The sequence below is a fragment of the Stigmatopora argus genome, chromosome 14 (genome assembly GCF_051989625.1).
Source record: "Stigmatopora argus isolate UIUO_Sarg chromosome 14, RoL_Sarg_1.0, whole genome shotgun sequence".
NCBI lineage: Eukaryota > Metazoa > Chordata > Actinopteri > Syngnathiformes > Syngnathidae > Stigmatopora > Stigmatopora argus.
The window spans coordinates 15042041-15057148 of NC_135400.1; the positions used below are offsets into that span (position 1 = coordinate 15042041).

The 15108-nt window shown below is 39.8% G+C and overlaps 1 protein-coding gene across 1 annotated transcript; it reads left to right on the forward strand.

Annotated features, from left to right (window-relative positions):
• The first annotated feature begins 432 nt into the window (after positions 1-432).
• Positions 433-14051, forward strand: LOC144088768 (retinoic acid receptor alpha-A-like). Its single transcript, XM_077619423.1, has 9 exons — positions 433-995; positions 7912-8066; positions 9272-9413; positions 10274-10434; positions 11097-11273; positions 11366-11570; positions 12202-12269; positions 12380-12470; positions 12819-14051. The coding sequence occupies exons 1-9, from the start codon at positions 812-814 to the stop codon at positions 13046-13048; spliced, it is 1413 nt and encodes a 470-aa protein (XP_077475549.1). The 5' UTR covers positions 433-811; the 3' UTR covers positions 13049-14051.
• Positions 14052-15108: the final 1057 nt, after the last annotated feature.

Sequence of the window (15108 nt, forward strand, 5' to 3'; positions counted from 1 at the left end):
GATAGAGAGACCGAAAGAGAGCGAGAGAGAGAGAGAGGCCAATGGGTACATACCGGAGGTTACCACAGGACACTGCCGAAACACAACACAACAAGAGCTGACCGCGCCGACTTGGGCTCCGCCATTCCAAAAGCGGATTTGTGTGCCGTCCCCCCGCCGCAAGACGCGTTAGCGATCATTTCGAACGTGCCTCCATCGTCGGGCGCCGGTTTCGAACCACGATCTCCGCGAGGACTCGTTGAACTGCAGCGAGGCGATCCGCGAATGCCACCGAGTGGGAGTCCGGACCTCCGGCCACTTTCGACTCCTACGGGCGGCCATGGATTGAACGACACACCGCCGGCTTGGGCACATTGAAAAGCCGAATGACGCCGATCTGGACTGGATTTAATTTTAGCTAGCGATCCAAATCTTCAGCGGTAGTAGTTCTGACAAAGGTACGTTTTGGACTTTGTGTGAAGTCAATACACACCACGTGTGTCGATATTGCAACCCTATTCGCGTTGTTGTGTGTTTGAATGAACTCGAATCCCCACCGCCACCCACGTTCATTTCCTGGCACTTATAGTACCGTGAATGTGGGGAAAAAAGAGGAGAAAATAGGTTAAAAGCTTTTGACAGCAAACGACGCTTTTGTTCGGGGTTGAAAAGTCAAAAGAACAGCAGCCATCTATCTATCATTCTATCTCCCCCTCTCCTGCGTCCACTATGAAGATGTGAACTCTTATCTCCTCTCCTACTGCGTCTCATTTTACACTCAATTTTCCCCCAAAAAACCCAGAGGAAGCAAATCCAATAAGAATTCGTGGGGATGTACGAAAGCGTAGATGTCGTGGGTTTGAGCCCCAGCAACGGCTCTTTCCTGAGCATGGACTACTACCACAGACCACCGGGTTTCGAGCCTGAGAAAGGACTTCTATCCAGCGTCGGGGGGCTTCAGAGGCCCTTCGGGGGGTCCCTGGTGTCAGCCAGGCACTGGAGCGGATCTTGCCACTGTAAGTATTGCTGCAACCCAGTGTCCTACATTTTAACAATTCTATTATTGTTATTATTTGTTTAACTTGTCCATCTATAGAACAGGGGTCTCAAACTTGGGGCCCTGGGGCCAATTCTGGCCCACTTTGCATCCCCCATTTGCTATCCAATTGTAAGAACTAATGTTTTCCGCAATAAAAATATGTCTGCAATAACAATAAGTCTGCAATAACAAAATGTAGCTAATTTAAAATAAATACATATAGTTACTTATTGACTAACTGACTGCAATTTTAAGACTATGAAGTGTGCCTGTAAATAAGCCGCACACCCTAAATTTGACGGAAAAAACTTTAGCATTGTGATGCTTTATCTTTATTATCTATTCTCCATGTTAAATAATCCCCCTACGCCATCGAGTTGTTTGTCACTGAAGTGCCATCTCCCTACAAGTATACCAACTACTACATCAAACGCAGAGTACTTCAGGTTTAGCAGTATTTACTGTACCACTAGAGTTGTAATTTTCATTTTTTTGTCACTCTTTGCTAAAACCCATATGAGATAAGTGATCCCCCTACATGTGCCGTTAGGCTCTTAACATAGACCTAATAGGTTTTTTTTGTTTTATTTTGGTGAGGACTTTTTTCAGTTTTTGGTGACGAGTAGGCACGTTGGGGTGGTCGATGGGGGGTTTGCCTGCAGAGTGTGTGTCTGTGTTTCTTTGTGTGTGACTGGAATGATGAGCATTAAACTGGTCAAAGGTCAAAGGCCAAATGGACACCGACACACATTCACATTTGACGAGCGCTCCAGTGATTTGCAAGCAGTCGCGGTGGGACGGCACTTTGCTTTGTATGTGTGTGCGCGGGGGTGTGCGTGTTTGGGTGTGATCCAGAGCGGTGACTCACTGACAATTGGGAAGTGACCTACATCTCTCCCTCTCTTTATCCACCTTCTATCTGCTTCTTTCTTTCCTGTGTCAGCTGCCCAGTCATCACTTCTCTGTACAGAATGACCCCTCTTCTCTCCCCAAGTCCGCAAGAGAGACACTCGCACACAAAAGGGGGCGCATGTACACGGCGATACACACTCACACACTACATGGATCCCTTCACACTCACAGTTTGCCTGAGAATGTGAGAGTACACTGACTAAGTTTGACCCGAGTGTGCGAAAAGGGAGGAGTTGAATAGTTGCGGGTCGGTGTTTATATCAAATAGGCATTTATTGTATGTTGGGATGGCACAACACATTCGACAAATGAGAAAAATATGGCATTCGACGGCTACTTATGAATTCATTATCCTTTACAGAGTCCTCGGTTTTTGCTTACCTTTCTGTGCAATGCATTTGGATGAGATTGGTTTTAAATTCGGGTTGCATTTTTATTTTAATGGGCTGGCAAAAAAAGAAAGGGCAGTAGTCCATGGTGCTTTTTCTGCAGTTTTAGGAAGACCATTTTTAAAAGGGCATAATGTAACGTTTTTTTTTCCTAAAAAAAGAGCTACTTTTTGGTTAAACAGTTATAAAGCAGTCCAAAATTTGCTTTTGCCATTTGAAAAAATGACGCACTTGCGCAACATTTTTAAGCGTAAATGATGCAAACAGACAAATATTACATAACCGTCAGCACAGTTTTCATACATGTATACCAGGGAGGTAAGCGGTAATAACCTATATAAAGTGCACATACAAACCTCGAAAGAATGAATTTAAAGAGCTTTTCTTTAAAAAGACTGACAACATCTAGAATAATTAACAATGTGACACAAAAAAAATACACAACTGCCGTTTTGTGCCTTCACTTTCTGGAAATACCCTAAGAATTAAAGTTTTCATTGTAAATTTCAGCACGTCCTGTGAACTCAACATTAGAAAAGGCATTTTTCAGAAAGCGGAAAAAAACAGGCTTCTTTTGGACAGTGTTGGACTTTTCATACAAAGGGCTCATTTTCATCAGATATGGGTCAATAAAATAAATAGAAAGAACAGTGGACTTCAGACACTGATAACAGTGGAAGAGCTGCAGTGTAATGTAAATGTATTATTGAATATGGCAGCATTGTAGCGGATTAGAACTAGCCCATTTCACTCTGCCCTCCAGCAAAGAGTCAGCATTCATTCATTTGACACAAGGGGGATATTGCCTTGTCCAAAAAAATATTATTTTGGTTTATTCTTTCAAAACATTTGTTTTGACCAGCACAAATTGGCTGAATATATCTTCAAACTAGCTTAGCGATTAGCCACTCGCAACTAGCTAGCGCTAGCATCGTGCTAATCGCTAATTAACATGTTATTTAGTACTCAAAAACTATAGTATAACCCCAATAATATTCAACACTATCTTAGCGATTAGCCACTCGCGACTAGCTAGCGCTAGCATCGTGCTAATAGCTAATTAACATGTTATTTAGTACTCAAAAACTATAGTATAACCCCAATAATATTCAATACCTTGACAACAATGATTGTTTTTCAGGAATTTTCGAATAAGACATAGTTTAGCCTAACAACATATTATAAAACAATTTAGCATTGAGGTTTAATATATAGCATTTATCTTGCTTACCGGCGCTCAACACGTGGATTGGCTTGACGACCACAGCTCTTGACATCAACATAAACGTATACTTCTTTGTCCTAAAAAGTAAACAACTTGTTAGACAGTAGTATAAATCATTATTTTATAGAATTTTGGATTATTTTTCATACCCTAAAACTTGCGCTGCTCATTCTGCTGCTCTCAAAAATGTGGCCAATGGAGATTGGAGCGATGTACTATTTCCTGTTGCCACAAGGGGGCAATGAATCCTCCTAAATCATTAAAATTAAATAGAGAATCTTCAAAACAAATAATTACAAGCCCACTTTAATTAAACGATTAATCAAAGTGGCAAGATGTAATTCGAAGATTTTTTTTCCTATCAAATTATTCAATCCAATCGATTAATCGTCCACGTTTAAGTTCTGAGATAATTACGTTTGTCGGAATGTACAACACAGAAGCACAGGAATTGAGTCTGCGGTTTAAACATTACATTTTGGTCATGGACCATTGAACGCAAAGTTTTTTGGTGGACTGATTTTACCCGCATTTTTCCTGATTCCAGCCACTCATCTAGAATTTTTCTAGTGTGATCATGTTAGTAGGAATGATTAAAATCGACTAAATAGTGCCATTTAATTATCTTTGCACTTACAGTATTTGATTTCATCAGAATTGAAAATGATAATCCATCTTTTCGGTTATTTTGCAATCCTACACATTGCATAATATGAAAAAGCTGACCTTTTGCCTTATCCTTGTGAAAGAACAGTAAAAAAAAAAAACCTCAATGCTAAGGAGGCGATATACAATCACAGCTCTGTTTAGTAGCCAACGGGATTCTCGTCAATTAAAATGAAAAGCCACAAATTGAATGTTGATTCCTGCGAGTGTCTTAGCTCACTACAGTTTGTAAATACTTGGGTTTGTTGCGAGTAACCACAAGAACTTGAAAAATGTTATCTAAACTAGCGTGCCTCGCGGTTCATTATCGTTCATGCGTTCACTCTGTGCCTCATTTGACCTTTCTTGACCCCGCTTTAATTCTAATTCCCGTCTTTCGCTGCCCTACAACTCAAGTGCATCATCTGTACAGCCCCATTTAATCACCTGATGATCCCTTTTACCTGCCTTCACAAGCGCACTATACTTACCCATTATCTTTGCTTCAGTTCTAGATAATCTCACGCACTGTTTAATCTTACTTTTCCAGGAAACCACTGTAGATTTGTTCTGACTCGTATCTCTGCCCTTTGCTTTCATTCAGCGACTACCTGAAGACAGTTTTGCTCAATTTCTATTTTTTTTCCAGGCTGCACACACAATAAATGCTTATTTTGTATTATTTTACATTATTTGGCCCCGTAAACAAAGTTTAAATGTCTCATATTTGAATTAAAAACCAATAATGTAACAATAACAGATATGGAATAAATGGATTATACTATAAGTGAACCTTAGTGTCAATGTTAGCATTATGTATAACTTTGCGAGTCTTTTAGGCTTAAAAACTGACGTTGCCATTTGACAGAAGCTTGTTGTTTTTGCTATATTTTGTGCTTTTTATACACGTTTGCATTGCTGTATTTATGCCAAAGTGACTTTAGAGCCGCATTTCTGGCCTAAAGTAGCAGATTTTAGGTTATTTGGTCCAGTAAACGCAATTTAAATGTCTCATATTTGAACTAAAAAACAATAATGTAACAATAACTGATATGGAATAAATGGATTATACTATAAGTGAACCTTAGTGTCAATGTCAGCATTATGTATCACTTTACGAGTCTTTTAGGCTTTAAAACGGTCGTTGCCATCTGACGGAAGCTTATTGTTTTTGCCACAGGTGTCAAAGTGGCGGCCCGGGGGCCAAATCTGGCCCGCCGCATCATTTTGTGTGGCCCGGAAAAGTAAATCATGAGTGCCGACTTTCTGTTTTAGGATGAAATTAAAATGAAGAGTATAGATGTATATTAAATTTCCTGATTTTCCCCCTTTTAAATCAGTAATTGTAATTTTTTAATCCATTTTTTCTGTGTTTTTCGTTCACAAATCATTTTGTAAAATCTAAAAATATATTTAAAAAAAGCTAAAATAAACATTGTTTTAGATCTATAAAAAACTGAATATTCAGGGCTTTTAATCCAGTTCTTTTAATCCATATATATATATTTTAAAAATCTAAATATTATATCTAAAATGGTCCGGCCCACATGAAATCGAGTTGACGTTAACGCGGCCCGCGAACCAACCCGAATCTGACACCCTTGGTTTTTGCTATATTTTGTGCTTTTAATACCCGTTTGCATCGCTGTAATTATGCCAAAGTGGCTTTAAATCTGAATTTCTGGCTTAAAGTACCATATTTTAGGAAGACTGCACATGATTTGTTACCTTTTCAATAGTGTGCCATAGCAAAAGAAGTAAAAATACGAATGAAGTGTCAGTTGGGAAGATAGGCTAATTAGGATGTGGATTTGAGGATATGAAGAGTCCCTTTTTTTCCTGTGTTGATCCTCCCTTGTTGAAAGAGAGAACATCAATGAAGGGAAGCTCAATCGCTCTATAGTGGAATGTCTGGTATGGTTACCAAGGTAGGGGGTAGGGTAGGGTAGGGTAGGTTAGGGGGGAGTCGGTATGTGTGTGGAAGTGTGTTAGGTTAGAGGTTAGTGGAGGCACAGGGAAAAGGGGGAGAAGAAAAGGGATTGTGCTTTTAATCTGGAGGGTCACGACCTGAGAATGTGTCACACTCTATCATTGCCATGTCTCTGAACAAAAGCAAAAAAAGGCCACAGAGGCTCCAGACAAATTGTTGGGAAGGAAAAGTTCTAAACTACAGCTCAGGTAATGATAGCCATCACAAAGACTGTTTTTTTTCTTTGGGATACGTAGCGAGTTGAGCCAAACAAAAACGGTGAAACGTGCCAAAAAAATCCTCATAGTTCTTTTAGTCATGTAAAATCTGCAGTAAAAACAAATGCAAATGTCCTAAATCACCAAAAAAAGAATAACCGAGGTTGCCCTTGCGCATAAAATGATTATTTAAATAAAACATATATACTACCTTCCTAAAAATGCAAAAACCTTCCTCATCCATTTATTTCAGAGCATCCTTTTACTATGAAATGTACACAATGTGCTCTTGTCCAAGTCTTTAGCAAAGGCACACATTTTATCCCCCCTCCTTAACTGCCAACCTCACCTCATAAATGATATCTTTAATAGGGCCATCGTTTTATGAGGTGCCATATCAGAGATTTATAGAGGTCTCTCATTCAACTGACATGATTGAGGGGCATCGTAGATCAATGATTACACATTAAGGAGACGACACGAAAGAAGGATTTCTTCATCTTCTTTCCATGCCAAAACACATTTTAATGCAGTTTAGACCTGTGCTACAATCATTGCACCAGCCATACATTTTTCCATGTATCCAATATAATAAAAGGTATTCAACTAAAATGCTTAAAATGTCCAATTTGAGAATATTTCTCCAAAAAGACGTCCAGATGACGCTGTCTATTTATTGTAAGACGTATTTAAGTAGTCTCGCCGTTGTATTTACATCTGCATTTATTAGTCCAATCCAATTAAAGCAGCACAACTTTAATTTTTATTTATTTAACTAAACAAGGATTGTATGTATGACTGTTTTAAGTTGAAGTTTAGATATTTTGGTTGTTTTTCTTTTTTTTTTCAGTTATTGAGAAAATTGAGGCCTGTTATGTCACTTTATTCCAGTTACATGTCACTTTATTCCAGTTTCATGTCACTTTATTCCAGTTTCATGCCACTTTATTCCAATTTCATGTCACTTTATTCCAGTTTCATGTCACTTTATTCCAGTTTCATGTCACTTTATTCCAATTTCATGTCACTTTATTCCAGTTTCTGTCTGCCCATGTTCAAATGAAAACGTTGATTTCTCATAACGGTGCTGAATTGTTTGGTTGACAAAAGGCATGTGGGTAATTGGTCTACATTTTGACACGACTGTAAAATCTGTGATCACTTTAAATTGAAAATACCTTTTGGTTTTTAATCACAGCCCCTTCTTTTTTGGTTTTTAATCACAGCCCCTTCTTTTTTGGTTTTAAAATCTGCCTCTGCACCTGGATCCAGATCTTGGATCCAAAACCAGGGCATTCAGTTAGCTCTGCGCCACAATGACTTTCTGACCCATTTTCCCGTCAAGACCATCAGACCTGAAACCGAGCTGCTTGTAAACATAGCCTAGCCGTGGTCACCGCAAAACAGATTTGCCCAATTGGTAACAAAATTACATTTTAAGTAAGTTACGAAGCAATCGGTGAATCGTCCGCTGACACGAAAAAACAAATGTAATTGAATGGGTGTTGCAGCAAATTTTTGTTCTCTTCTCGCAGCGATAGAAACTGAAAGCACGAGTTCTGGAGAAGATTTGCTGGTCACAACACCCCCGTCTCCGCCACCTCCGCCACGCATCTACAAGCCGTGCTTTGTATGTCAAGATAAATCTTCAGGATACCACTATGGAGTCAGCGCATGCGAGGGCTGCAAGGTACACCAACTCGCACAATCATGACATCCCGTATTTTCTCGCATATAAGCCGTATTTGATGACTGAATCAAGGGTACGGCTTATATGCGCACAAATTACATTTGACATACACTGAACTGCAAGGTGACAAAGACAAAATGCCATAACGCAAGATAATGCGGCCGATACGGTCATTTATTTCAAAATAAAGAAAAGATAAACAGATCAAACGATAAACAAAATTAATTTTGACGTCTATGAGTGAAATTCTAGGAAAAATTAACCGCATGTAGCATAAAATGTGAAAAAACTCACTAGTGCCTCCTGTCATTGCTCGCTCAGGGCGCCGCCATCTTACCTAGGGGTGACATACTAGACCCCTACACACTTCCTGGTTGTACTGGTCACATGACTTCCTTTTTGAATTTGTCTATGTGCAGGCAACATCCATTCGGAATGTGCATCCAGCAGACGATCCTTTCGATTAATACAGTATCTCAGAAATACCACGTGCTAAGATTTTCCCTTCTAAATAACACATATGTACTCCCTATTAAAACCAAGAACATGGAAGTGAAAATTGTGAATCAGAGGGCGGCTTATACGAGAGAAATTGTACAATTCAATGATTTTAAGACCATTTTAACGATGCGGCTTATACGCGAAGGCGGCTAATATGCGAGAAAATACAGTATATTCTGAAGAAAAAAAACAAAAACAACTACAACAACAAGAGCGCTGCAGCGAGGCAAGATTTTAAGACAGTTTTAAGGGTACGGCTTATACGCGTAGGCGGCTAATATGCGAGAAAATACGGTATATTCTGAAGAAGAAAAAACAACAACAACTAAAACAGGAGTGCTGCGGCGAGGCAAAACTGCGGGAAGTCTCACACCGAGGTTGGTTGAGTCAACGGGGTGTTTGCATAATGTGTCAGGGTGGAGGCCGTGACCTTTACACCTCCCCTAGAATCGCTAATCCGTTTAGCTTGACCTAATCCAATAGACACACGCACAGTCTTTACATGCAATTTGTATTTACTTTTATAGACCTTTCGGAGTTTTTGTCGCTCTCGGGTCACGCTTGATCCTGTCTTATCACCTTAAAAGCTTTCCAAAAAGAAAAATACACGTTCACTTTTCCGGTTACAAAGATATTCTAGGCTTTTTTTGGGTGTACTTTGTACACTGTTTAAAAACTGCTATATTCTGCCCTATCTGTTTTAGGGGTTCTTTCGGAGGAGCATCCAGAAGAACATGGCCTACACTTGTCATCGAGACAAAGTTTGCATCATCAATAAAGTCACACGGAACCGATGTCAGTCCTGTCGTCTGCAGAAATGTTTCGAAGTGGGAATGTCAAAGGAGTGTGAGTTTAACGCTACACGTCGTCCGTTGGGTCGCGTGCGTGCTTGACTAATTCATTCTGAGCGTTTTCCTTTAGCAACGTTGGCGGCGCCAGACCTCCATTTTGACTGGGAGGGGCGATGGAGTCAAAATGGATTGCGCGCTTAGCATCGTCAATGTCGTTGAGATATAAAACAATAATACAGGCAGGCTTTCAGGATCGGACGTCTGTCGTTGTAAAAAATCGTTATGGGAGGCCAAAAAAGTCAATTTTACTTCATTTATTTTAAGATGATTCAAATTAAATATGTATAACATTTTTTTTTAAATTACATTTTAGTATTGTTATTTTATTTACTTATAAATTTTATATATGTGCTAATAATTGCATGACCCAAAATTTGATTTCCACTTATCTTGACACCCCGTTTTGTTTTCTAGCAAAAATATTACCTTGAGATTAATGTGTTAGGATTAAAAAATGCAAAAACGGAAAAATATAACACTTGTAGTTTTGTAGTAGAAATACTGTATGTACTCCAATTTGGAGTATAGTTGAGCTGAACCACTTTAGTATTGACTTTTGTCGCTCTCTGGTGGCATTTTTAGTAAATGCACTCATCTGCAATTTTATATCTATTTAAGCCAAATAATATCCCAAAATGTCTGTCATTTTGATTTAAGCAAATTTCAAAAATCATATCCAAATAATATTCCAATTTACATTGTGTACCTAAATAAAGCTCCCAAAACACTACACTAATGTTCCAATCATAAATGACTTATTCTCTTTTCAAAGGCAGAAATATTGTCATTTTATTTCATTTTGATCCTAATTTGTAAATGTCTTTAAACTTACTAAGACCCCACTTCTGTGCTCAGTGGTCCGAAACGACCGGACAAAGAAGAAGAAGGAGGAGAAGAGGCCAATGGAGGTGGAGGTCTACGTCTTGTCGGCAGAAACGGAGCAGATGATTGAGCGAGTTCGCCGTGCCCACCAAAACACTTTTCCTTCTCTGGGTCAGCTGGGAAAATACACCACGGTACTAAAACTAACTGTCCTACAGTCGTACCTCTACTTACAAAATTAATTGGTTCCAGAACTTGAAAATGTTGTAAGTAGAGGTGTACTTTATATGTAAATCTCTAATTTGTTCCACAGTCCTTACACAACTACCAACTTTTTAAAATTAGTCAGTGTCCCAATTTAGTATGAAAGCTGTGAGGAAACACACAAACATGAGAGAAAATTATAAGGGAATTATTTATTAATGTCTTAAAATTTAAAAAAAAATATGAAAATGTCTCCTGCAGTGCTGAAATATAGTTATTATGGGAGACGTAATACTCGTGGTTGTCCGCCAGATGATGGCAAGAGCACGTTCTACTTGGGCCGAAAGCCGTCCAGTTTGTAGTACATTTTAGACTTTTACGTGTGCCCTATGTGTGTGTGAAAATATGCATTTGTACGATTTTTAATTTAACCGAGGTGGAGAGGTATGTAAGAGAGAATCTTGAAACATGGATAGTGATTGTTGTGTGACAGCCAATAAAAAAATTGTAACCTGAAAATTTCGTACCTAGAGGCATTCGTAAGTAGAGGTATGACTGTACTTGGAATATCTAGCGGAAATGTTATTGAGTGTTTGTTTTTGTTTCTGTCAAGTAAGAAAAAATGTTGACGTCCCCTTTTTCCCGCCCGCAGAGCAACAGCGCCGAGCACCGCGTCCCCCTGGATGTCAACCTTTGGGACAAGTTTAGCGAACTGTCCACCAAATGCATTATAAAGACAGTGGAGTTCGCCAAGCACCTGCCCGGCTTCACCACGCTAAGCATTGCCGATCAGATCACCCTCCTCAAAGCTGCCTGTCTTGACATACTGGTCTGTTTTTTTTACCCTCGCAATTGAACCAGCTGCATTGAAATACCTCAATTCCGGGCTTTTTTTAAACAAGTGGGCTTGCTTTATCTCAGATTCTGAGGATCTGCACGCGGTACACCCCGGACCAGGACACCATGACCTTCTCGGACGGTCTGACTCTCAACCGCACGCAGATGCACAACGCCGGGTTTGGGCCACTCACAGACCTGGTCTTCTCTTTCGCCAACCAGCTGCTCCCGTTGGAAATGGATGACGCGGAAACGGGATTACTTAGCGCCATCTGCTTGCTCTGTGGAGGTATTGCAGTTTTTAATATGAGACTGTCCACCATATGTATAGCGTACTGTATTTTTGTATGGTCTTTTGCGTTTTAATTGAGGTTAGCGTTTGCGAGGCTGTGATTTCCAAGGTGGCCTTAAACGCACCTTGTTGTTAAAAAGGTTTGTCAAAAAATACGACGTTAGCATTTGCGAGGTTGTGATTTCCGAGGTGGCCCTAAACGCACCTCTTGTTGTTAAAAAGGTTTGTCAAAAAATATGAGGTTAGCATTTGCGAGGCTGTGATTTCCAAGGTGGCCCTGAACGCACCTCTTGTTGTTAAAAAGTTTCGTAAAAAATACGGTTTGTGCACGCCTCATCTAAAGGAAAATAATATCCCAATTCGCCTTTTAAAATGTACGCAACACTGTCATGGATAATCGAGCGTTTGCAGTCGTGAAAAAAAAAAATTGGACATAAAAATGTCGTGTAACTGTGGCCTGCACTTATTTTGCCATGGGCAATTAAATATATGAAGCATTAGTATTGAAAATAAGAGGTAATAATGTTTGACTCGTGTATTTTTCCTTGGGCATTTTATGTGAAAAAGTTACATAACTTTAAAAAAAGAAGAAGAGAATGAAATTTTAAAAAAAATTGTTTGTCCGTAGACCGTCAAGATCTGGAGGAGTCAGACAAAGTGGATGTTCTTCAAGAGCCGATGCTGGAAGCTCTGAAGGTTTGACATTTCATATAAAAATTCTGCAGCCACGTTTTGTTTCACATACACATTCAAATCATTTTAAAAAATTTAAAGCCCATGTATTTTGTTCTAACCCGTTTGTGCAGCTCTATGTCCGGAGGAGGAGGCCTGACAAACCTTGCATGTTCCCCAAAATCCTCATGAAGATTACTGACCTCAGGAGCATCAGCGTCAAGGGTGAGGATCAGTAGAGGCATCTACAGTAATCCCTCGAATATCGCGGTTAATGTAGACCAGACATAATCGAAAAATCGCCAAGTAGGGTCACCCCTATTATAACTACCAGTTTCAGCGTGGATTTTCACATATTTATGAACTTTAAAAAACAACAACATTTTAAATAATGAATAGCAGAAAAAAAAATCGCCAATAAGTGAATTTGCGATAATCGAGGGAAGATTGTACATACAGCGGCAAATTCCTTCAATTATTTGAAACAAAACAAAAAAATGGCTCAAATGATAAAAAGACATGAGGCCTTAGTGTTTTTTCCAATGCTTTTTTTGCATTTTTTTTTCTAATTAGGAGCTGAACGAGTAATCACACTGAAAATGGAGATCCCCGGTTCCATGCCTCCGCTCATCCAGGAAATGCTGGAGAACTCTGAGGGTCTCGAGGGCCAAGGCGCCGGGGGAGGGAAGGGAAAAGACAAAGGTGGCAAGGACCAGGAAAAACAAGCAAATTCTGCCATCCCGTCCCCCATGTCGGTACCCTCTCCCGGTCGGAGTACCCCCGTTCGATCCCCGTGCCCCTGAACTTCTTCCCAGGCACGGGACCTCGGCTTTGCACACAATCACCATTAGTCAGAATGCGGTACAGCGAACGCACCATCCACGTGGGCTCGTCTCTACCATATTTTGGTCGACGGAGTCGGAATGTCTGAAGGCTTCAGCGGCGGCGCGAATGTGCACAAAAAACTGATTGGGGATTTTTTGGCCTGTTGGCGGAACTACAGAATTATCACATTGGCAAAGCTGAATTTGTTGCATTGTATGTAGGCGGCACAAAGTGGTTAGCGCGTCCGCTACGCAGTTCTAAGAGCGGCGGTTCAATCCCCGGTGGGTCCCGAACTGCCTGCGTGGTTTCCTATTACGTCCCAAAAAACATGCGTGGTAAATTGTCCTTAAGTATGTGAAAATGGTTGTTTGTTTTATTTGGGCCCTGTGATTGGCTGGTTCAGGGTGTCCCCCGGCCGACTGCCCAAAGTGGGCTGGGATCAGCTCCAGCACCCCCGAAACCCTAGTGAGGATGTGCGGAATGGAAAGTTAATGAATGAATGCATTATTTTTAAAATAGGATTTGAATTTTAACCCTTTCAGGGAGAGTGGACAACTATTAGAAAGTCACGATTGTAGATTTATTTAGAAAAAGACATATTGGCCATTATTATTGGATAGATATTTTGATTTTTTTTTTAAATTCACAATAACAGCTAAATTAAAGACATTGAATTGAATACAAATGGAAATATACTAGTCATGACCCCCACTTTTTCATGATATTTAACTTGTTGCATGCCATTTTTTAAACTGTGACGACTGGGCGTCCAATCCGGGAGACCTTCATGGATTGGACGTCTCGCCCCATCACTGTCAGTCCAATGGGTGAGTCCACTGTAAGAGTTTTTAAATAAAAAAAATCTATTGCTTCATAAAAGGGTTGTACACCATATTTTTGTAAAAAAAAGATTGTTTTGCTTTGTGTGTGAATAAAAAGTAGTCAAGTCCTCTTGACTCATCAACAAGTGGACACATTTGATGAAGGACTCTGTCTATAGATGCTTATTATTACCCTTATGCATTTTTTCCCTTGAAAAGCCATGCGTGTTATGCAAAATCAGTGTTTTTTTTGTATATCAAAGATACTGTGACAGACTGACAAAACATATTTTCTTAAACCTGAGTGTGTGTATATACACATTATATATTTGACCCCCCCTAAGCAACACTGTCGAGTTCTTCCCCCATCAATATATCCACTGAACCCTTCTTTTCATCTCCTGCACCCCCCAACACACATCGTATTGGGGGTGCCGACGCGTGAATCAATTATACAGCTGACTAAAATGAAAAATGTATTGTAGCTAAAAAAAAAAAGCTATTATGGTTCTTGTGCATCACTCTGTAGCATCTGTGAACAACAAAAGACACCAAGGGGTGGTTTTAATGCAGCCAACGATTTATGTATTTAAAATTCACCTCGTATTGGGGGCACTTTAATCCAAACAGACTGTGATAACATGAGTGCATGTGTACTTTATCTGTACTTGTAGCACTCTGTATCAGTTCACACTGCCACTGTCTTCTCACTTTGTATACGTGGCTCCTGCTGGGTACAAATCTTTTTACTATGCCAGTGTTTTCCTTCCGAAAGGGGACCTAATGTTTGTGTTTACAGCTTTTTATCGGATGGAGTATATAATGCATGATTTACTTTTCTGGAGAACCGTTTTTTTTAAATGTTATTATTACTATTAAACTGGCTCTCTGTCATCCTCTTATTTTTGGCCTCTTTCTTTTTAAATCTTCAAGCCGTGGCAAAGTCTTTTTGTGTATGCATTAGAATTGAATACTAATTTGCTCCATTCAAAATGGAATGGATGTTTTGCGTGGTCACAAAAAATCATTTGGGAAAGAAATGCTGTTTTCGTGGACCAGGACCATAACAGCCAAGACAAACAGACTCAAGGACAGTTTGTTCCCAAGAGCCGCCAGCATACTCAACTGGAGTTCTGCACCTAGGAAGACCTAATCAAGATTAATTTCTTATCTTGTACTTGCACTAAAACTCCATAGGCTTAGTCACTTTTGTACCT